Raw genomic sequence first — 22,141 nt, 5'->3', positions numbered from 1 at the left:
GGTTATTCACACAACAACTTCTGGGTAGCACAACATTTTTCATAGCCGTACAAGCTTCGTCCTTTCACAATTCACAACAACAACTAAAAGTGAGAATGTACCCTACTTAGTGTTAAGATGCAGTTCAGGGAATTAGGCTTAATTGAGAGTGTTATTACTCTAGATAATCAGAAATGATGAGTACAGCTAGTAAAACAAGGTACCTTGTGTAGTGAGACAAAGCCAAAGTCTCTTTGTATGGGTAGGTGAATCAGACAGGCCACTGGCCACGGAATACTCGCTTGCCCTCGCAAGCCAGTCAGCAATCGGCGCGCGACTCGCTAACACGCCTCTGTAGAACAGTTTTATTCGACTGTTAACAAACTTTCACCTCGACAATAAACAAACAAATTAAACGAGTTAATTTAATAAACTTACTGAATGTAACAAAAGTAATGCTTCGTTCACGTGAAAAACAACTCAAAAGTATAAATTAGTAAAGCAATTAGTCGCGGTTAAAAGTGTTCATGGTGTTTTTTTTCTTGCACAATGTGTAACAATTGAAAATATCACAGAAACATTGAGCCTGGAGATTTGTACGTAATAAAGTTTTAATGTGTTGGAGCGAGTTGTGTTGAGCGTTAAATAGACTGAATGTTCCAATTGTGCAGTGACTAAATTGAATTACTACCCGTTGTTGATCCATTATGGGCAAAGATTATGGTAAGTCCTGTTGTTTTGTATATTCGTTAGACTAAGACCAACCGTTTATAATATTATTTATGTAATAATTAAATAATCCTAGGTTTGCTTGGTACAATATTTATGACCAGTGTGCGCTTAGAATAGTAACAAGGAACTTCTTTGAAGATAATGCGGGCGTGCAATGCCTCCTTAACTTTCCTTGTGCTATTACAAAACTAGTTCTACGTCAAGTATTAACTTTAATAGTAAATTAAAAGTAAGCAAGGTAATTTTTTGAAATCTTATTTCTGATTTCTATGCAGCAACTGAATATAGCTTCACCGACTACAGTTTTAGATATCTATTTTCGTTGGACCAACATAAGACGAAATAAAAAAAAAAGTTTAGACGCGCCGTGTAGGTTGGGATCTTTTATTTTTACTGTACAATACCAAATTACTATTATGATGGGAATTGGACCAGAGAGTCGGGAAGCACATTCAATTGAATAAAATCCTTTATAACAGATCGCTGAACTGTGCCCATCCATACATTAAATACCTCTAGATAGATAGGTACCCACCCATTAATGCATGATATTGTGTTTGATGGGTTTCAATCAACTTATTATGCGGGAATCAATTATTTTTTTACCTAATATTCACGATACACATTGTGGTAATCATTATTCATACGTAAGGATTACAGTACATATTTTACAATCTCAATAATGTATCTTTAAAGGTAGGTATCTGGATAGTTGTTACAGCTCTTAAAATAAAATATCTGGCATAAAATTATCTTTATTTACATAAAGAGGAGATAACTGTGATAATTACATTCGGTGATATTTGCACAGCCAAGTACGGTGTTGTAAAGTAAATGTAACACGAAACTAACAAAGTGTAACAGCAGTGTGCTAAGCGCTAATAAGGCTGATTTGAGAAAACTTAAAGTTGCTCCTAGCTATCATCACTGTTTTATACGGTGGGCGACGTTTTTTTTTAAATGAAGGCCTAAATAAACTTTAACGTAATGAGTTTTTCGTTAGAACATGGATATTGCAACAAAACAGAACTTTCCGAGTTGCTGAAACACCAAGCAAGAGTTTGTTACATTTCAACGCTTAAAATAAATATTTAGCTGATTATTTGTTCAATTTAAAACAAAGTAATACGTTGCGGAATATTAATATCCTTCCTGCACAGCAACAAGGCATTGTACAGCAAAATTTGATAAAATTTAGCCGTGAATCTGAATGTCGCAACGAGACCTTGTTTTCGTTCGCTCGTCAAGTCGCGCTGGTCGCGCATTTCCCGGGAAATCGGCCTTGGAAAAATATATAAAGCAAAAACTGGTCTTAATAATGAAGGATCAGGTTTTACTTAATGTTAATCGATCAATACATCGACTACGCTAGTCTACAGAGATACGAGACCTACAAACAGAGGATCGTTTAAGAAACAGTGTTCTCTTTGTATGTAGGTACATACGAAATTCAAATTATAGTTAACTCGCAATTGAAAAATTTGAATATGTAGATAAATCCATGATAATTATGATGCTATGTAAGACTTAAAATTAAGATTTTTATTAAATCAGGATTGCAATGTTTTGCTTTCCACATTTTTTGGTTTCTGCACAATCATTACTACAAATATATAACTGCAATAAAATTATCACTTCCATTGCGAAATTATAGTCTGTTTTTTAATCTCGTAGACTAAATTGACACTTGCAAAATGTCAAACTTTCTAATAATTTTGCTAGCTCTGTGGTGCAGTGTTGTACTTACGATACCGGTTCGTTGAATCGTAACTTTTTACAATAAGTCATCCTGAAATAATGGGCTTATCCTTGATGATTACGCATGGCTTTGCGTGGTCAGATATCCCTGGCAGTTTGTAGCACGTCGTACAGCCATGTGTACGTACGTGAATTTTAAATATAAAACTTTGAATGAATATTAAATTCGTCTATTATAGATAAAAAGTTACGATTCAACGAACCGGTATCGTAAGTACAACACTGCACCACAGAGCTAGCAAAATTATTAGAAAGTTTGACATTTTGCAAGTGTCAATTTAGTCTACGAGATTAAAAAACAGACTATAGCATATTTTATGTAGTACCTACCTACCTAATAAAAAGTTCAATAGCTATCGTTTATTCTCTAGTAGTGGGTATTTCTGCACGTTAATATGCTTTTGTATTATAATATTGGCTATGAGGATAATAATTCAGTACAGGATAGAAAATATTGTGTTCTAATTTAACTATAATACACCTGAATGAGTAACTAAGTATGTTGTTATGTTCATAATTGTCTGCACTAGAACTTCATGTGACTTGAATAATAAGCTCAAGTAAGTACATAAGTTACTAAAGTTAACAGACCACTATTGCATTATTAATTCAATAAGCAATAATATAATACAAGTTTAACCTTATAATATATTGCACCTGTGACCAGATGGGTAATTTGAGACAACATTCTTCCTGCCATGCACTTAATATAAGTCTGTGCAACTGCGCATGATAAAAAAAATACTGAATAGAATGCTTGTCTGCCTACCATATCTCCCCGTTCGAAGAGTCACTAATGATTGTACTATCTGTCAAAGTATAACGAAATGGGAATACCCCAGACAGAACACTATACCTACTGTTTGGAAGGGAACTAAAACGGAAGTTAATCCCGCTTACGGCTAATATGATATTATTTTACGAGAATAATGTCTAAATTCTATCTCTAGTAAGCAAAAAAAACAGATTTTGGGAACGGCCGTAAATTGTCGACGAAAGCCATGTAAACTTGACTTTAATAAAATAATCAATAACTTCACTGACTTCAGCAAAGACTAGGTGTTGAGATAAATACTATATGAACTACATCTACATAGTACACTATAACAGTACTTTACTTACTAACATTTGCATTTGCACAATGTGCGCCTGTCAATTTGCTTGTCACGTCATCACGTGCATTCCGTTATGATCGGGATCAGGTACCTACGTATTCATAGCTAGGTTGCTTCTAGGTAGGTACCCATGCCCACTAATGTTTTATAATAAGCACTGAGATGTAGGTGGGTCCTGCCGGGGCTGCGGGTTGTTCGAAAGAGATACCGTGGCCCTAGTACATAAAAGGCCTATGACGGAACACGGCGGTTTTTAGTCAGTAAGAGTCTGACACTCCCTCACCGCTGCTAACCCACAGCGGGAGGGCTCATTTGATGATTTTTGACGTCGTTAAAAAAAAAAGATGTAGGTGGGTATTGTAATAAATGAAAATAAAGAATTATCGATGGTAGATCATTAGCGAAGGCATAAAATCTTGAATTATTCTTCATTTTCAAGATCTATTGTGTACTGGCCAACTATGTTCCGGTTCATAACAATCAATAATCAAACATAAATCAATTTTACTTGCAAATAATTGAATGTTTCCACTACATCCGTTAAGATTTCTAATCGGTTTGATGCATGCGAAATAAATTGCTGATTGTAAAAATACAAAGATATTGACCACTTTGAGAAACTACTTAAAAGTTTGAAAACCGGATACAAACCTATTTTAATCTTAGAGTTAACATCTCTATTGATAATGCATATCGCATTAATGTTATCTAGCATTTAAAGTGTATCCTGAAGCCATATCTTCTATCAACCAATTTTCGGTAACTATGCTTTGATCGTAATCAAAACTTTTGTAGATCTTTTTTTATAAATAGTAGCTTATTGGCATAGATTAGTATACCTACCTATAAATGCGTAAAAACGAATACCAGTTTCAGTTCCGGCTGAAAGACTTGATTGTATCTTTATCTTGGGAGTTACTTAATCAATTACCAACTGCTTATAATCAACCAAACTGTTTATCAGCCTGAATGTCCATGTCCGTTATGTCTTTGAAATGAGCAATGACACATCGGGAGATTCCAAGGTTGGGAGGTCAAATGTGCGTGTTTATGTAATGCATGTCGCGATCACATGAATAAGGCAAAGTAGGCTGGGCTTGAGCACATTAAAAGGTAAAGGTAGGTAACTTATTTAAAGTCTGTGATCCTCTTATGTACTCTCTTATTGTTATTTGTAATGACTGACTCTTATATGTTGTTCTAATTCTCGCACATTTGTATTCTACATATTTACTTAAAAAAATCTTTTTTTTACGTAGGGTAGGGTGGTAGCCAATGAACCGCGTGTACAGTATGAACCATAGTACCTACCGGCCATACCTAACGTTGCTAGCTCGCGCAAAAATTATGTCGAGACTCCCTTGCCACGTCATGAAGTTTGGTCTATTCGCCGTGGGTCTGTCGCGATATACTCACCCGTGAGCCGCGTCTTAGTCTTCTACTCAAGCAAAAACGACAAAAAAAGGTGAGTTTCTTTTTGTTGTTACTTTAATAATCTAACTCTTACTTAAATATGTGTGAATTTTATGTGTAATGTAGATCATTAGGCTTGTCTGAGACTATTTTTTGGAATTAATTCTCAACGGTTTTTGTATAAAACATGACCTAACATTTCCTAAGAGGGGGTGGGTACGCTGTGAGCCATTTATCCTGGGTAAGCAATGAACCACGGTTCATTGTGTATTGTGTACCAAATTTTAGTGCTTTGTATGATATATGAACAGGTGGGAAGTATTATTAGACAGTTAACCTCTAAGTGTTAATGTGAGTACCTATCATTAATTACCATTATTCGTCTATTTCAGCATGGAGGAAAGCACGTAAGAAGGGTATCACACCGCGGAAGCTACACAAAGAGGTATAGAAAAAACACTTATCAGGATTAAGCATTCGAAAAGCAGCAAAAACTGCAACCTTCTCTATCCAATATTGCGACAGACGAAGTGCTTGTGCGAAGATATGTCAAAAACAAAGTACAGGAACAATCCGTCTTGTAGACAAGAGCCCCATTATGATGCAAGTAAATTTTTTACTGCCCAACATGAAGACAGCATAAAGAAATGTTGATTGTTACAATTTGTTATTTGGACAATAAAAATACATAAGTCTGAATGTGATAAAAAGTATAAAAACACGTCGACTTTATAATGCTAAGAGCATTTTAATTCATATAAATATACAAGTACAAAATGTTTTTTCTTTTTTCCCGGAAAGAGTTTGTGCGTAACTTTTAAGATGTTCATAATTATTGTTAAAAATTAAGTTTTAAGGCTGATTTGTTGGTTATTATATTATGTATAACCCGAAACTTAATAATTATAAAAAGTTATAAATAGTGTATTTATTTTTCTTTAAAACAAATAATAATGTTTTTTTTTATATTACCGTGATTCATTGTGTACCACATGGTTCATTTAATACCACCCCCCCGGTTCTTTGTGTACCCCTAGGAGTACGCTATGAACCATTTCTCATGTTTTAAAAAAACATGTATAAATCAGGCAACAGCAAATGTTTTCCACTTATTTCAAACCTATCATTTGAGACAAAAATATTTTCTTAGACTGTAAAAACGAGCGCGCTAGAGATCTCCAAACTTTTGGTGGTTCAATGGCTACCACCCTATTTTATTTGTACTCCTCTTACGTACTTCTCTTATATGTACTCATCTTATGGACTCTCTTATAGTGTTCATAAGAGAGAGAAACGAGAGAAGTAAAAAGTACATAAGCATAATCATCGTAAGTAACTCTTGCGATGCGAAGGTAGATAAAGTACTTAGTCACCTGACCGCTCTAGAAAATGTATAATGCAGAGATGCATTTTATGACTTTTTCAATCGTCCATTTCATGACGCATTACAGTTGGCCGTTTCCGTATCGACTTGGTGATTGGTGTTTATATTTTCTAAACAAATTCATTTGAAAATAGCACAACATGGATCGACTAACATTTCCAGGAAGTTTGCATATTTATTGACTAAGCTCGTATACCTACCTACCTAGGCAGCCATCGACTTCGATCGGTAAATACAGGCTTATTGATAAACACGGAATAAAGTTACACCCTGGCATAACAAAGGAAAAAATTGTATAAACTTTACTCTATGTTCATTAATAAGACAGCTAGTGACCGTCATAATAGGTACATAAACGTCGTTGAACACTTGTCTAAAAAAATGCCAAATTATGACGTTATAACAAGGACCATTTTGCAGTCACACTTTTTTTAGACAATTGTTCAACAGATATTTAAAAAGGAAACATGTAACTGAAATAAATAATGGTATGCATAATATAAAAAAGATTCTTACACAGACAGGAAAGATACTTGAGGAACCTAGATTCAACTACCAGATTTTAACTGCTCGCCGAAAGATACAACCGGCAACCGTGGTATCTACATAATACGTAATCAATCATACTTCGAAATCAAATATGTATAATTTTTGTGTGCGTTTACAAAATAAAGTGAAACGGCCCTGCGAGCGGACAAAGACTGCCTGAAACAACGACGTTAACTTGCTTCATTGCTTGTTCCTAATAAAGAGCTTTTAAACAAAGACGATGAAGCAGGAACAGCCCACAGTTAATAATTACTTGGTGTTCTCATTATGTGAGTGACGCATGAAGGACAGCACTCAACACGCTATATTCTACTTAAGTACTTAATACACATAAATTTTAATCCCATCGCCTGCACACTGCTATTATCTATGATAAAAAAGTACATCAGACTTATTGCTAATTTAATAAAATTGCGTTAAATTAATTATTTGCGTACGAGTACCTAGAGACTTTATCTGCATAGTGCCAAGGTTGACACATAGGTACCTACTCTATGCTGTTTCAAAGTTTGAGAGCAAAAAATATAACAATAGCCTATTCATACAATCTATGTATGGTTGAAAAAGTCTACCATACATTATCAAGCCTCTTTGACTTCTTAGAAATTTTCGGCAAATCCCTATCTGATGGGAGAACGTGTCAATGAATTTTCCTTAGTAGTAAATATTCATAGTCTTCTCTGGCCTTCATGTATCGATGAATCATTAAAAATGGCGCAGACAGACGACCATGGACTGAAGAGTGCATAAAACAAGGATCACTAATTATGTGTCACTTGTAGTTTGGGTTTTCCTCAATTCCTTGAAGCCTAAGTTAATCTTGTCGCCATGCACCGGCCGCATTAGTATAACACTCTACCGGTACACTACACTATTGTTCTAGTTATTTTTATTTGCCTAGTTAGATTAAATAAAATTGATTACAACAGGATATAAAAATAAGAAATAATAAGCGTAAAAAATGTAAACATAATAAGTACGCAATTATTTTTATTTTTTTTGTACGCTTGTGTGTTTACATTGTATGATGATAGCTTGTATGATACCGCGGCGGCTCCACAAAAATTGTGAAAATAGTAACTTCTTATAACATGCAGGGGCCGATTCTCCTAATTTTACTTAAGCGTCATTCGATTCACGTTCGACTCGATTCGACTGAGATCCAATCCCGACTCGATTACGATTGAAGCGTATGTGGCATTCCGCTATTTTTTCTGAGAAATAAACGTTTTTATCCTTTTCTGTCATTCAATAATGAATCATTTTGTCTGCAAATGATTTACGATTGCAAAATGATTGTACAGCAAACTACCGTATAGACCAAAATCACCAAAATAGCAGACCAATCGCACACCAATCAAATGTCAATCGAATACGATTGGTCTTTTATTAGTAGCAGAATGCCCGATATGGTTAAAACTGCTATTGCGATCATATTGCGATTCGATTTCTATTCGATTTTGACATTATTAACTCGGAGGAGGAGGAGAATCGGGCCCCTGTGTCAACGGAACGAAAATATCGATCGATCGTCGGATAAACATCTTGCCCCTGCCTTCATAAAACTAGCGTAATAATTCCTGTTTATTTGTGGCTCTCGCCACTGGCGGAAAATACATGTATGTTCGTCCGCTATTCGGTAGCTAAAGACGTAAATAAAGAGACCGTCACCGCCATTCACACATTTCACACTGATGCAAAGGTAAGGCGCTGCGCACAGTATCACACCATGTTTGAGGTTGTAGTATGCATTAAAATATGGAATGTTGGTCGTACTTTCCATTATAGGTCAAAATACTTTTTAATCGGAATAAATAATTTTCTTAATTCTTGCTGCTTATGAAGTTATATTTTCCAAGTACGATTTTTTTGATAACACTTGATAAACTTTAGGGGGTTATTATGGAATGCTACGCCGTAGCAAAGAATATTTGTTATGTATTTATAGTATGTTTAAGTTTTTATAGATGTATAGTATTGTATATATTAATATGGATAATTGTATGTATTAGTTTATAGGTATTGTTATGAATAATATGTGTGTATTTGTATTTTTATGGGCCCTAGTTGCCTGAAATAAAGGAATAAATAAAAAAAATAAAGTTCGTAGTCAGCGTAACAAAACCTGCGGTAATTCTTCTTTTTCGTATTAAAAACAACCTTGAAGTAAATTAAAGACAGAATTAATAAAAACTATGACACCGCTGTCTTTATTTAGCCGCTAACGGGACAGTGTGGACTCGTCCTCACATCTCACGTAGAAGCATCATCATCATCTATACTTGTATAGTCAGTTCACTATATGACGGTGAAGCGTGCGCTTACGTCCAAGATTTAGTAATTAACTAAACGTTGTTTTATCACAAAACAAATCCGGCTATCTAGATAACGCGTGTGCTTTGTTCATGTACCTAAACAAACAATGCTTTGTAGTGATAACAGTAAAATTTGTGCGGCGTCCGCGTCATGAATGTGGTCATGGTTTTTCAGGATAAAGTTATCATCCTTAATTTGATTGCGCTGCTTCCGTATCAACAACATTAAAAGTAAATAGTGAACTTTTGGAATTGGTTTAATACAGTAAACTACCATATAATCACTAACTTGTAGGTGCAAATATTTCCATGGCTAGTCGGTACATAAATCTCTTGTCGAACACATCCATTGTACCTTACCTACTTATGTGACATTGATGTGAAAACTGGTGTAGTTATATTCAAGGTTTTTTTAATCTCCATCTCATTATTTTTGCTATTACTAGGCGATAAAAACTATGGGTAATGAGGAAAAAAACTAAATTCGCCTAAAAATATATTGTAACTTACCGAAAAAGAACTCGTAGATCAGAAATATAAATTCAATAAAACTGGTATGAAGCTGGCTAGACTACAAAAAAAAACATAAACAGAAAGGAACATTGATGGTCTCTAACAAGTTTTCATATTGAAGGACAGGTAGATAACATGATTTGTTTGAATAACTTTATCACAGTTGCATTACTGCATCAGAAAGATAGATGCCATAAATATCGGTACCTACATATGAAATATCATGAGTCATAGACTATTAACAGTTGGTTTACCATTTGCGTAGGCGCAAGATGTATGTAACCTATATTGTTCGAAACAAGACAAATGAAATTGAGGATGCAACTGAGGATTTGACTCGGAGCGCCAAGGACTTGTCTAATATTAGCACTTCCAGGCGCGAATTTGTCTGTTACTTCTACTACTAGTCATTGTATGTTATACATATTTTCTTGACACTATGTAGAATGGAATGCATTTATTTTATGCTTATAACACAGTGGCTATATTGGCACTGACTTTTAATCGTATTCAGCAATTAAGTTTACATACAATATGTAGGTAAATGGTACGATTTTTTGTTGAGGTAATAGGGAGTAGTATCACAGATTACTTAGTAGTTACCACGGTAGCATTAACAAAAGCATTTCTTTATACTTTTGAGTACAAATGCAACCGTTGTTTGTTGGAACGGCAATTTAAAGTTTCTTTTTTCGTTCTAATGGCAGTTAAATGTACATAATAACACTATTCACAAGCAATTAGGTAGCATAGCTTAGGATCACATACCTACTTAATTCCCGTGAAGTCAACAACAGACAACGTGGCGCTCAAGTATTAGGTAAACGAACAGGAAACTGAATGTAAACCTAGGGCTTCGCTAGTAAGACATCTAACACAATACGTTTACATAATACTTGTACTTACTAAGTTGGTACAAAGTATTCAGCTCATTAATACACTGGGACCCGGAGACAAGATTGTTAACGTATTTATAAAATAAAGTCTGTTGCTTATATGATATAATCTACATTATGTTCTCATAATTGTTATGTATTATGCCTTACTCTTCTGTTTACATTGTATAAGATTAAAAATGCAGTTTAAGAATGGTTCCGTTGTTGTGTTGTGTCATGATTGCTCAATGAGCAGAAACTACTAGTACTCGTTGCCATGTCATCGTCTAGTACCGATATCAAGTCATACAGCTATTAATAATTGTTTATATTTAGCAGTGCAAGTAGGCATACATTCATAAACAATAATCCCTTATTCTTAGTAATCAAGATACTAAATAATGTGACGTTATCTTTCGCGGGAAGTACCTTTGGCGCACTGATTGGCTTTATTGCAGATTAGATAAAGCTGAATAAGCTATCCGGTCTAGGCTATGACATATAATAGCATAGAATGGTTTCACGTAGGTCAGTGACGTCACGAATGCTCACACCACTAGCTTATCATCAGTAATGAGCCATTATTTTAAAGATAGCGTAGTATTTATTAGTTGAATTTGATAATTGCTCTGCAGACTCAAACTGATAACAATAAATTGGGCATAAAATCCACCTGGGGAAGTCCACTTTTATACAAACAAACTTTTCATTATTTTTGTTCTGTTATGATTGGTTTTACCATTTTCAAACTTGATAGCATATTATGAACTTTGTCAGTGTCAGATGAGACAATCACTAGGACTAATAAACTGTATAGAATGGCTTGTTGTTAAGGCAACATTAAAAACTAATTAAAGTAGTGTTAACTTTAGTCACAGACTAGCGTAACATAATGAGCCACGCCAATTATGCGGAGGAACCAAAGAACTAGGAAACTAGCTAAGTAGTTAAAATATTTTCAAGCAAACAAACAGACAAACTTCTTTATACTATTATTAGGTAAGTCTTAAGTATGATGTTTGCCTTCTACAACTGAATGTGAACTCTTACTTACGTAATGCGTATTAGCACAGGCTTGAGTTTTTTTTTTTTGATTTTCTTAACTTCTTGTTGGCAATGTTTGGTTAGATCTAGTTACTGTGTCGCCGTACTCGCGTCATGACTATTTATTTCTTCAATGATATCACCGAATAGTACGTCTTCGTTACAAGCCATGCAACCTCGTTACTCAAGTACCTAGCAGTTTATTTTACCACCCAGTTGCTTATAATCTATTGAGTCGAAATCGCGTCGGTCTCGGTTGCTGCCGGACCGCCCAATTTGTTCACAACCTCACATACGAACTTGTGATAAGTACCTGTATAAGATCTCCCTTTGAAACACTACTGCAACTTCGAATCTACGTACCCTACCAAACTATTGGTCGATTAATCCTTATCAAAATCTGTAGTGATAAGCGCGCACGATAGACGTCTTTTCGGAGTATAAGTGATATAAGTAATATTATTAAAATAAAATTGAAACCAGTGGTTTTTATTTTGAATGTGATGATGATTCAAAGAGGAAACTGAAAATGATAAATAATTGACACAATAAAATGGGATTTTGTGACTGCTGTGTACCGCCGAAAGAGTCCAGTAAGTGTTGACGTAAACCCTTGCTTACCGCAACTACTAACCTAAATATACAGTACTTGGAATTACTGATAATTCAATGGTAAATAATTTGTATTATTTTATTTATTAGGGTAAATAAACAGTAACACATTAATTAATACTTAAAACTAACACATGAAAGTTTATTTTTTTTCTTTCTTTAGAGTTCTTTCAGACAGTATCTGTAGAAAACGAAATGTGTAATGTAGATAAATGAGTCATGAACAAACTGTAATAAGCTTGACTGCACCAATTTGTATGGTTTTCACCTTAATATTCTGTGATAAGCAAGTAGGTTGCCAATTAATACTAATGATAGCGACGATAACAATTGGTTTTAATACACAGACAGAACCTATATACAGTTAAGTAGTAGAAATTAACTAATCCAAACTAATATTATAAATGCGAAAGTAACTCTGTCTGTCTGTCTGTCTTTCTGTCTGTCTGTCTGTCTTTTCTTCACGCCTAAACTACTGAACCGATTTGTGTGAAATTTGGTACAGACATAGTTTGAAACTTGAGAAAGGACATAGGATAGTTTTTATTACAAAAAAAATAAAATTATTCCGGACATATAGTGCCATCTATTGGTCAAATCAAAAATCTGCTGGTAGTCACTATTCCACGCGAACGAAGTTGCGGGCAAAAGCTAGTGATTCATAATCCTTACTAATAATATTTTGTTTAGTTTAGTTTACACGCCAAAACCACTGAACTGATTGTAATGAAATATGGTAAATAGATATTTATCACGGTATTTATAGACTAGGATGAGATATATTAGGCTACAACAAGGGTTCTCCTGTTATGTGGGTGAAATCGCGGGGAATAGCTTGTTGGGATTATCAAAACTGATCGGAGATGGACTTGAAGACTATAAAATGTAGGCAGTTCATCAATTCATTAACATCGTAAAAGCTCTTTGTCTATTTATAGCCCTTGTAAAAATAATTAATCAATAGATGATCTTACCCTTGTGTCTAGTTGACGTCATGATAACACATAAAAGTAACATTTAATTGATACTCAATTATTCAATTAGTTACTATTGACCGCAACGTTCTGCGGTGACGTATCTAGGTCTACCCAGGATGCTTATCAGGAGTTCAAAAGCTGAAGGGGAATTCAAACCAATAAATCTATCAATAATTTCTAAAATTCCTTTCATCTTTCCAGGAGAACCGATTCGGTACGACCCGAACTTTAACGGCCCTATACACAACCGGGCGTGCACAGATGTACTATGGCTGATACTGTTTATACTCTTTCTCGGAGTATGGGGATACGTCGGCTACTATGGTGAGAACTTTTATATCTTCGCAAGGATATTTGAATCCATCATAATATAGTTTTATTTTTACTGGAGAATTTAAACAACATATGATCAAGTATTCTCTCTTATTCAAGTCTCAATTGATCGAATTCCAGGTATGACTCACGGAAGCGTGCAGAAGCTTCTGGCCCCCATAGATTCCACCGGCAAACGCTGTGGCCTCGACTCCGGCCTAATAGACAAGCCATACCTCGTGTTCTTCGATATTTCCAAATGCTTGTCACCGGGCACACCCATCGTCGGTTGTCCTACGCCACAGGTCAGTAGTTACTGAATAAAAAGTCGCAATATACACTAAAGTATGTACATAAGTAAGGCATAAAATACCAAACGATATTCTCTTTTCGTTGTTACAGGTTTGCGTAAAGCAATGCCCGACTGAGACAAGAATATTTGACAAGGAAATGACGGAGTCTAACTTCCTGCAGTATAGGCCCAGCATGGTGTGCACAGCCGATATCAATGTAAACACTTTGACCTACGCACAAGCAAGAAATTACATTTCACAAAATAAATGTGCGAGCTACGTTTTACAAAGTCAAGCAGGTAATTATCCTATTGCGTTCACTTGTTTTTGTTTTCTATCTTTGTTGTGAAAAAATGACAGACGGTTGGGTGTTATAGTTTGATTTGAAAGTGCCACTAATCATTGTGATGCTTAGCATTGGAACGGTCAAAGTGTGGCATGTCCCTCCGGATGTTCCCATTATACGACATAACATGACCTGTGTTAGATGTACCTATAATAACTACACTTCAGTGTTATCCCGTTGCATCGGCGACCTGTCAACTCTACAATGCCAGGGGGACAGGAACCCGAGTCCAAAGTCCTTTAGTCCTGGGAGGGAGATCAGCTGCGTGCGCAACCCTAACGAGGCTCGCAAGTCACTGGTGAACAGAGCGACGGCGCTCGACTCGTACGTGGGCTGGATCGTAGCCAGCTGGATGTCCTTCTTCAGTAGGCAGTCGGACGAGCTCGACACTCACATTGTATGTTGAATTGACTCCGCTGCGCATGAGTCTGATGCACGCGTGGAAGCTTGTCTGTATAACCTTCGCGCATGTGCACCTGTCCCTACTGACTACAACAATAACCCTTTTCATTTTGTGCTGACTGATTGTGCAGAAGTGTGCGCATTTTATATAACACAATACAACTGATTAATTGCCAACCACAGAATATAAAATTTACATTGTAAGTCTGTTGTCGAATCAGTCAGTATAAAATAAAAAGCATGTAATTTAACAAAAGGAAATTCTCACAGACTAGAATAAGAAATGCTCGTCTCACTATGTACTATATCCTCAAATTTGTAAATATGTACCCACTATAGTAAGAATCACATACTGCTTCTTCACTGTCACATCAATTAATCCAAATCATTTTATATCACTTATCCATACATTACCTAACCTTGCTGCTAATGCATGTCTGGTGGGCGGCGCAGTGATGGGACGCTGTTTCGTGAATATCGACGAGCTACGGGACTTCATAGAGAACAACACTATGTCGACAGACCAGGTGATATCACAGCTCGTCAATCTGGTGCAGTTCCAAGAGGTAGATAGCGCTCATTTCTTAGCTCATTATCTTACTATTTTTTATATTATTTATGCATGCTAGATGTAGGTACGTAATGGATTATTAAAACACGTATTAATTAATTTTATAATAAGTAGAAACTTAATGTTCCTATTTAATTAATTTTAAACATCAGCTAATCAATTAAGTTAGCGTTGAGTACGTAATTAATTCACATCGACTCTTAACTCGTACTTATAGTTCGGCCATTCAGAGAATGCGTTCCTGACACGTCGCGATTGAACTGACGACGTAACTTTGCAATGGCGTTGCAGTTACGATAAAAATATTTTTGCTGGTTGTTTACCGTTTTAACAATTGAGGAGCATTAAAACAACAATCTGATATTTTAAACCCTAATTCAAGCAACATACCTATTGTATTAACGTGGATTCCAGTAACATTTCCGTTATCTTAACTTACAATCGGTGATGGATGGTGATGGTATTTTTAAGACCTTACTGACATTGTTATCAGAAAAACAGAAAATACCTTGGAAGCATGGTCAGTACAGTGCTGGCGGTAATTATTAAGTAATTAGATTTTCTGCCGTTTCGTGGGTTCGATCCCAAGTTTTTTACTGCACTCTTATTTGGCGATTTATGATTCTTATGTAAATAAGTCCTTTTAATATTTACCTAATTACTGCATGCGAATGTCTGAGAATATTTTAATTAAAATAACAAACATTAAATGAAAACCTGCAGTCATTTTATAACTTTTTTTCAAACGCTCCTTCTAGTTATCGGCGCAAATAGTACAAGACTTGGTGCAGTCGAGATGGTACCTCCTTGGAGCGCTGATCGTCGTAGTATTCATTTGTTTCCTGTACATCTTACTGCTGCGCTGGGTGGTGGGGCCTGTCGTGTGGACCTCCATCGTGGGGCTCATCGGCCTCATGGGATTTTGTAAGTTTTTTTTTTTATATTCTTGAAAGTTATCCTCCTTTGACGATTATTCATCTTCTCTGCGCTATGGTGTATTATCGTTCAGTAGATCACACTTAAATATAGTCTGACCATGACACATAAAATGATTATACCAATTTATTATTTACAAAAAATGTAATTTGTATAAAAGCTGTTATCTGACCACTCAGTGTCAGGACATAATATTGCCATTGAAATCATTATCGGGAGGGGTTTTTACGCACGAATAATGTTTTGTTATCCTTGAATGCATGTTTAAAATTAATTTATTTTATCCTTGTTTACAAGTGATACTGAAGGGAAAGTACACAATCGAGATATATCGCAATCAGAGAGCATCATCGAGAAACGTAATTCATAAAAATAAACGACTCAACATATTTAATTAGCACACCGATAACCTTTTCATTATATTTCCCTTTTTGCAGGCGTTTACTTATGTTACAAGAATTACGCTTATTACAAGGAGAACCCGGGGACTTTGCATCAGACGACGAACCTTAAGGGTTATGCGGAATCCATTTTCAGCAAGCCATCGACCTGGCTGGTGATACTCATCGCGGTAGCCGTGTTGCTACTCATTCTAGTCTTGGTCGTCATTTTCTTACGAGGCCGGATCACTATTGCTATTGCGCTGATCCGCGAAGGAAGCAAGTAAGTGTGAATTTGAGATGGCATTTATTTTTATGGCTATATAATAATAGGTATCTAGATGTGGATTTTTGGATAAATATTTAGCATGATACTATTATTTTGTAACCTTTAAAGAAACCTAATTCTTTATTTACATAAAGGAGACCAAACATAAAAGTATGTTTCGAAAAAGTGATCCTAATCGCTGTCACCCAGTCATGTACTCAATAGGCTGAAGGGAGAAATAAAAGCCAACGTTATTTCTAATTTCCTTTATCTATTTGTTACGCAGTTTAGTAAATGAAAGGTATTATTTGTTTTCAGAGCTGTATCTGCAATAAAATCAACGATATTCTTCCCAATATTCCCTTGGATCCTCCAATGCTTCGTGATCGCTTACGGCGTCTTGGTGCTCATGTACCTACTGTCCATTGGAGAATCAGCCTTCAAGATTGTCAACTTCAAGAATGACACTTGCACCTGTGATAATGGCATTTATAATGCGGTATGAACACTCCATTTGAATTTGATGATGCTTTTTCATTTTGAAGGCCTTCCCTGTACTAATTTAGCTATTCGAAGTATTTTTTATTGAAAATTAAGAATCAAAAACTGCTGAAACAGCAGAATTGTTGGCCTTTTCCTTGGTTGAACGCTTCCATTTTGTATTTATTAAACCATCTAAGGTATCTAAGGTATTTTTATAAGCAACTAAGTTATGTTTTTCTTTCTATATTTCAGGACAATATACCCTGCGATCCGGTGCAGTTCATGACCAGTTGTAGAGACCAGAACACCGGCCAGGCTTGTAGTTTGGCCACGTGTCATTTCACTGGGCTCGATAGTCCCAACAGTGTGGTGTACTTACATTGTTAGTACCTTTCTATTTGTTATTGTGAACTCATTCGTTAAATAATGATAAGCCACAGTCGCTTTTTTAATAGAAGTGAAGTTATAAAACTGAATCTCTCGACCATGTTCCATTTTCTTTCTTATTATATTGCTTATTTTAATAATGCGTCTTGTATCCTTTTTCGAATATTTCCAGTATTTTTGGCTATACTATGACTCTATGACTAATAGTTCTTATTCTTTCTAGTGGCCAACTTGCTGGGTTTCTTCTGGACGATGTTCTTCATCAGCGGCGTGTCAGACATGATGCTCGCTAGCACATTCTCCACTTGGTACTGGACCTTCCAGAAGAGAGATCTGCCTTTCTTTACGCTCACTTCTGGCATTTTCAGAACTTTACGGTAAGACAAGTGCACTGTTACCACCAATCTGAGCTTATTCTAAATGCCACATACATACACGGCTACATAGAAAAGTGTATTTAATTCAACCCAACTTAATGGCGGCTCGTAAAGTTAATTTTAACTTAACATGTTCCAGGTATCACATGGGTACAGTAGCTCTAGGAGCACTGATCATCGCCATAGTGCGAGTTATCCGCGTAATCTTAGAATATATCGACCAGAAGATAAAGAAGTTCGACAACGCCTTCACTCGGTGCATCATGTGTTGTTGCAAGTGCTTCTGCTGGTGTTTAGAGAACTTCCTCAAGTTCATCAATAAGAACGCGTATATAATGTGCGCGGTGCACGGAGAAGGTTTCTGTAAGAGCGCGAGAGACGCCTTCTCGTTGCTCATGAGGAATATTATAAGAGTAGTCGTGTTGGATAAGGTATGTATTTATACTATGCTCCAATTTTATTGCATGTTATTAAATGGCAAAGCCTTTCTTATTTAGATTTATTAACTATTCTGCTCCATTTGGTTGGCTGACAGCAGAGCCCGTTCGAGACATTTTGAGATAGATATAATAGTTTTAAGCTTTTTTTACAGTCCCACTGCAAGCCTGTGTATTTTTCGAAGAAGATTCAGTTCTTAAAAATAATAAAACATATTTCTTATTCTTTTTTCAGGTGACCGACTTCTTATTCTTCCTATCAAAGTTGTTGATATCAGTGGGCGTGGGTGTTGGCGTATATTATCTACTAGACTGGAAGTTCTTCACGGAGGTGACGCAGGGCCAGCCTCTGCACTACAACTACATTCCCGCCATTATCCTCAGTGTTGCCACCTATCTCATCTGCACCATATTCTTCAATGTCTATGCGATGGCAGTTGACACATTGTTCCTTTGCTTCCGTGAGTATAATTTATGATTCATTTTTACCATTACAAACGGAATTAAATGATATGTTTGTTATTACTTCTTAACATGTTCTTTTCAGTTGAAGACTGCGAGCGAAACGATGGCTCACCAGAAAAGCCATACTTTATGTCGAAAAATCTTATGAAAATTCTTGGGAAACGAAACAAACAATTATAAAGTGCCAAATATTAAAGTATGACTGTTGTGAATGTAAGAATAAACAGTAGGAGATTAAGGGCCGGTTTTTCAATCATCAGTTAACATCTATCTGATGAATATGTTTGATGTTTTGACAGCTTTTGTATAGAAAATATGTCAAACCGCCATATTTATTCCTCAGATGGTAAGTTAACCGATGATTGAAAAATCAGCCCTAAGTTGAATGTGTCAAACTTTGAATATCTTATTCACGATTTTATTACCACCTTGTACTTCGATTTACACGTTTTCTAGGATTTTTTACGATATTTCTATTTGTAAAATAGTTTTACTTACTTAGATGTGTACTCTTTTACAGTATTGTACTATAGTTTATACTAATATATAATAAAATACCAAATAATAATTTTGTTATGAACCTTTTTGAAATTTATGATGATGGATAAATCACACCATTTTTAAGAGATACTGAGATATATTTTATTATAGGTCGAGAAAAGACTCAACTTCTAAATATTTGTTTAAATGGTTTGTGATATCAATGCAAATAAATTACAAGAAATCAATTACATTCGTTTTTTTTACCTTGAATTATAGAAATGTGGGGAAAATAAAATTACCTGTTACTCTTCAACAACATAGTTTATTCGGTGCTGTGTTAAGAAGGCAATATCGAGCATGGCTTCAGGGTCGAGCAAGTCTTTAACGTCGTCATACTTGAGGCTCTCCTCGTATGCAAACATGATGCTGGTGTCGTCCAACATGATCTTAGATGCAACTAGTGCTGATATGCAGTTCTTCACTCTCGCCATTGTTTCTCTATCAGTTCTGGATACAGTCTGTAATGTGATGGAGGATTTTTGAGATATTTTCATGTTTGATTAAAATGTTTTGGGAACTGTAACTTGAATTGACTCAAAAATTGTAAACTTGAGTTTAATTATAAAAACGTTTTTTTACCTTAAAATTTATGCTACAAGTAGTCGTTTTCCCGCGGTTTCACCCGCATCCCGTGGGAGCCCGTACCGGTATAAAATATAGCCACTGTTACTCAAAGATAATGTAGCTTTCTAATGGTGAAAATTTTTTAAATAGGTACAATAGTTTTTGAGTTTATCCATTACAATACTCATAAACCAGCTGATTACCTAGCTTTAAGCGTGTTATTCCATTATTATCCGTGAAAACCTATAATTGGCTTTCTGTTTCTTTATATATATATGTCTACAACATTGTTTTATAGCCGTTGGTTTTTCAATAAGTAAATAAATAAACAAACAAACAAAAATCCAAAATTTTTGCTCTTTATAATATTTCTTCTGTGTAATTTCTGTGGGGCAAAGAAAATATACAAACAATGTTCCAGCTAACCTGTTCAACATTTACAACTTCATCCCTCTCTCCTTCAACCATACTATGTCGTTCCGGAGGGCTGATCCATATGTAGCCATTGTTGCCAATAATTACTGATATGCCACAAGGGAGGTGGTGGAAATGATTCTTCCTGCGCTTGATGTATGATGGGAAAACTTTCATCAGCATTCCTTGTCCTAGCTGAAATAATAAAATTTACCCATAAATTCCAGGCTCCTAACTTGCTTTTGTGTTGATTATTGGAGAAAATTATCAAATTTCATCCATAATTCATACAGTAAAATAGAATGTGGTGCTCAGCTAAATGCATCTGTTAAGACTAGAAGCCGACCCCAACATATTATGTAGAAAGAGGGTAGACCTGAATATTTGATAAAGATTATTAAGAATTTTTTACATATTAAAGTTTACTTGAAGATTACAGCTAAGTTAGAGTAATGCAATGCCAAATTTTTTTTAAAGGTTCAGCACATACCTTGCCATATTTCAAACTCCTGGTGTGCAGAGAGAGTGATCCATCTGAGAACACACTCTGTACTTCAGCACTGATGAGGTCACCCTCCTGTAGATGTTTTCTCATCATCTGTTCGTCCTCAGCTGACCGCCGTCTCTGTAACATTTTGTATTTATGTTTTAGCTACTGGATTTTTGTGTGAATTACATAGTACCATAACAGTGCAATGTAAGACAATTATAGATAACAGTGCACTGTAGGTTATTAATGTAGCTTTTCAAGTGATACTCGTCTTTTAAGTATGTTATTAAAGTTTCAAAGTATATCACACTGAAAGTGCTCGCCGCATCGCTGCCAGCCACTGCCATTCTGGTGTGACTCGGGCCTTATGAAGTCCACATGTTTGTTTAAATAATGAATACAACATATTACATTAATTTTAAGAATGAAGTAAGGAACCTACCAGTTCTCCACCAGGAAGATTTACAGAAGACAACTGCAGTACTGAGTCCAAGCGTGAGTTGGTGTCCACCTTCCATCTGCGCTGTTGGACTTCCAGTACTCTCCCCACAACTACGTCGCCTATCTCACCAACATAGCGATTCTTTGAAGGCCGGATACATATCAACTTGTTCACTTTTTGCATAACCCCAGACACTGAAGCTTTTAGGCAATCATCCACTGCATATGTACCGTGCCCACTGGAATTCAACAAGAAAATATACTTCCTTATTCCGTACCAGTGATAGTTTTACATGTATGTGAAGTAAATCTCTGTCTTACCGCATAAAATCTTGCATTCCCGTAACAACCTCTCCAGGCGTGTAAAACCGAGGTAAATCATTGTTATAGGACGATGAAGACACTGAATGATTTACCCTTTGGGAAGCTAATCGTATTTTCACGTGACTAGCCATATTAATCGAACAGCTTATTAAAAAACACTTGATAAATAAGTTTAGCAAAAGCAAAACAACACGCTTTCTGCAAATGCCACAATCTCTCTCCCTCCCTGATCCCCGCCCTTACCCCTGGCTGTGTCAGTGCCGTCAATGTCAAAGATTCAAGTCAAAGTCAATCTATTTTTTAGGATTGCTCAATTGATCAATCTAATATGAAAAGCGTGATTACTCGTAAAAGGCATAAATGGGCATTTCTTTCACGAGCATGTTTTATTTTTAACCTTCCTTAACAGAAACTACATTCCAAAACGGAGAAAATAACGGCA

General features: G+C 35.7%; 2 protein-coding genes and 1 long non-coding RNA gene across 6 annotated transcripts; 2 read left to right on the top strand and 1 right to left on the bottom strand.

The window, feature by feature from the left end:
* Nucleotides 1-283: 283 nt before the first annotated feature.
* Nucleotides 284-19,651, top strand: LOC124636261 (choline transporter-like 2). 4 transcript variants are annotated; one of them, XM_047172292.1, is made up of 14 exons: nt 284-702; nt 13,468-13,590; nt 13,720-13,883; nt 13,981-14,170; nt 15,073-15,185; nt 15,949-16,114; nt 16,564-16,789; nt 17,093-17,273; nt 17,510-17,639; nt 17,868-18,021; nt 18,161-18,452; nt 18,694-18,919; nt 19,006-19,162; nt 19,305-19,651. In XM_047172292.1, the coding sequence occupies exons 1-13, from the start codon at nt 687-689 to the stop codon at nt 19,101-19,103; spliced, it is 2,079 nt and encodes a 692-aa protein (XP_047028248.1). In that variant the 5' UTR covers nt 284-686; the 3' UTR covers nt 19,104-19,162; nt 19,305-19,651. The 4 variants fall into 4 exon arrangements, with proteins under 4 accessions (XP_047028248.1, XP_047028232.1, XP_047028239.1 ...); XM_047172276.1 differs by lacking the exon at nt 15,073-15,185 and adding an exon at nt 14,385-14,614 and having other exon boundaries at nt 285-702; XM_047172283.1 differs by lacking the exon at nt 284-702 and adding an exon at nt 11,642-12,270.
* Nucleotides 3,845-6,261, top strand: LOC124636301. The gene is made up of 3 exons (XR_006985118.1): nt 3,845-4,703; nt 4,844-5,049; nt 5,390-6,261. It is a non-coding gene; the product is annotated as an uncharacterized LOC124636301 (long non-coding RNA).
* Nucleotides 19,648-21,939, bottom strand: LOC124636274 (exosome complex component RRP4). The gene is made up of 5 exons (XM_047172306.1): nt 21,697-21,939; nt 21,377-21,614; nt 20,935-21,069; nt 20,457-20,639; nt 19,648-19,924 (listed from the first exon to the last, which is right to left on the bottom strand). The coding sequence occupies exons 1-5, from the start codon at nt 21,828-21,830 to the stop codon at nt 19,709-19,711; spliced, it is 906 nt and encodes a 301-aa protein (XP_047028262.1). The 5' UTR covers nt 21,831-21,939; the 3' UTR covers nt 19,648-19,708.
* Between the last annotated feature and the right edge of the window lie 202 nt (nt 21,940-22,141).

The sequence above is a fragment of the Helicoverpa zea genome, chromosome 2, assembly GCF_022581195.2.
Source record: "Helicoverpa zea isolate HzStark_Cry1AcR chromosome 2, ilHelZeax1.1, whole genome shotgun sequence".
Lineage (NCBI taxonomy): Eukaryota > Metazoa > Arthropoda > Insecta > Lepidoptera > Noctuidae > Helicoverpa > Helicoverpa zea.
The sequence above is the reverse complement of the archived record's forward strand: the minus strand, read 5'-3'. Positions and strand labels throughout refer to the sequence as shown.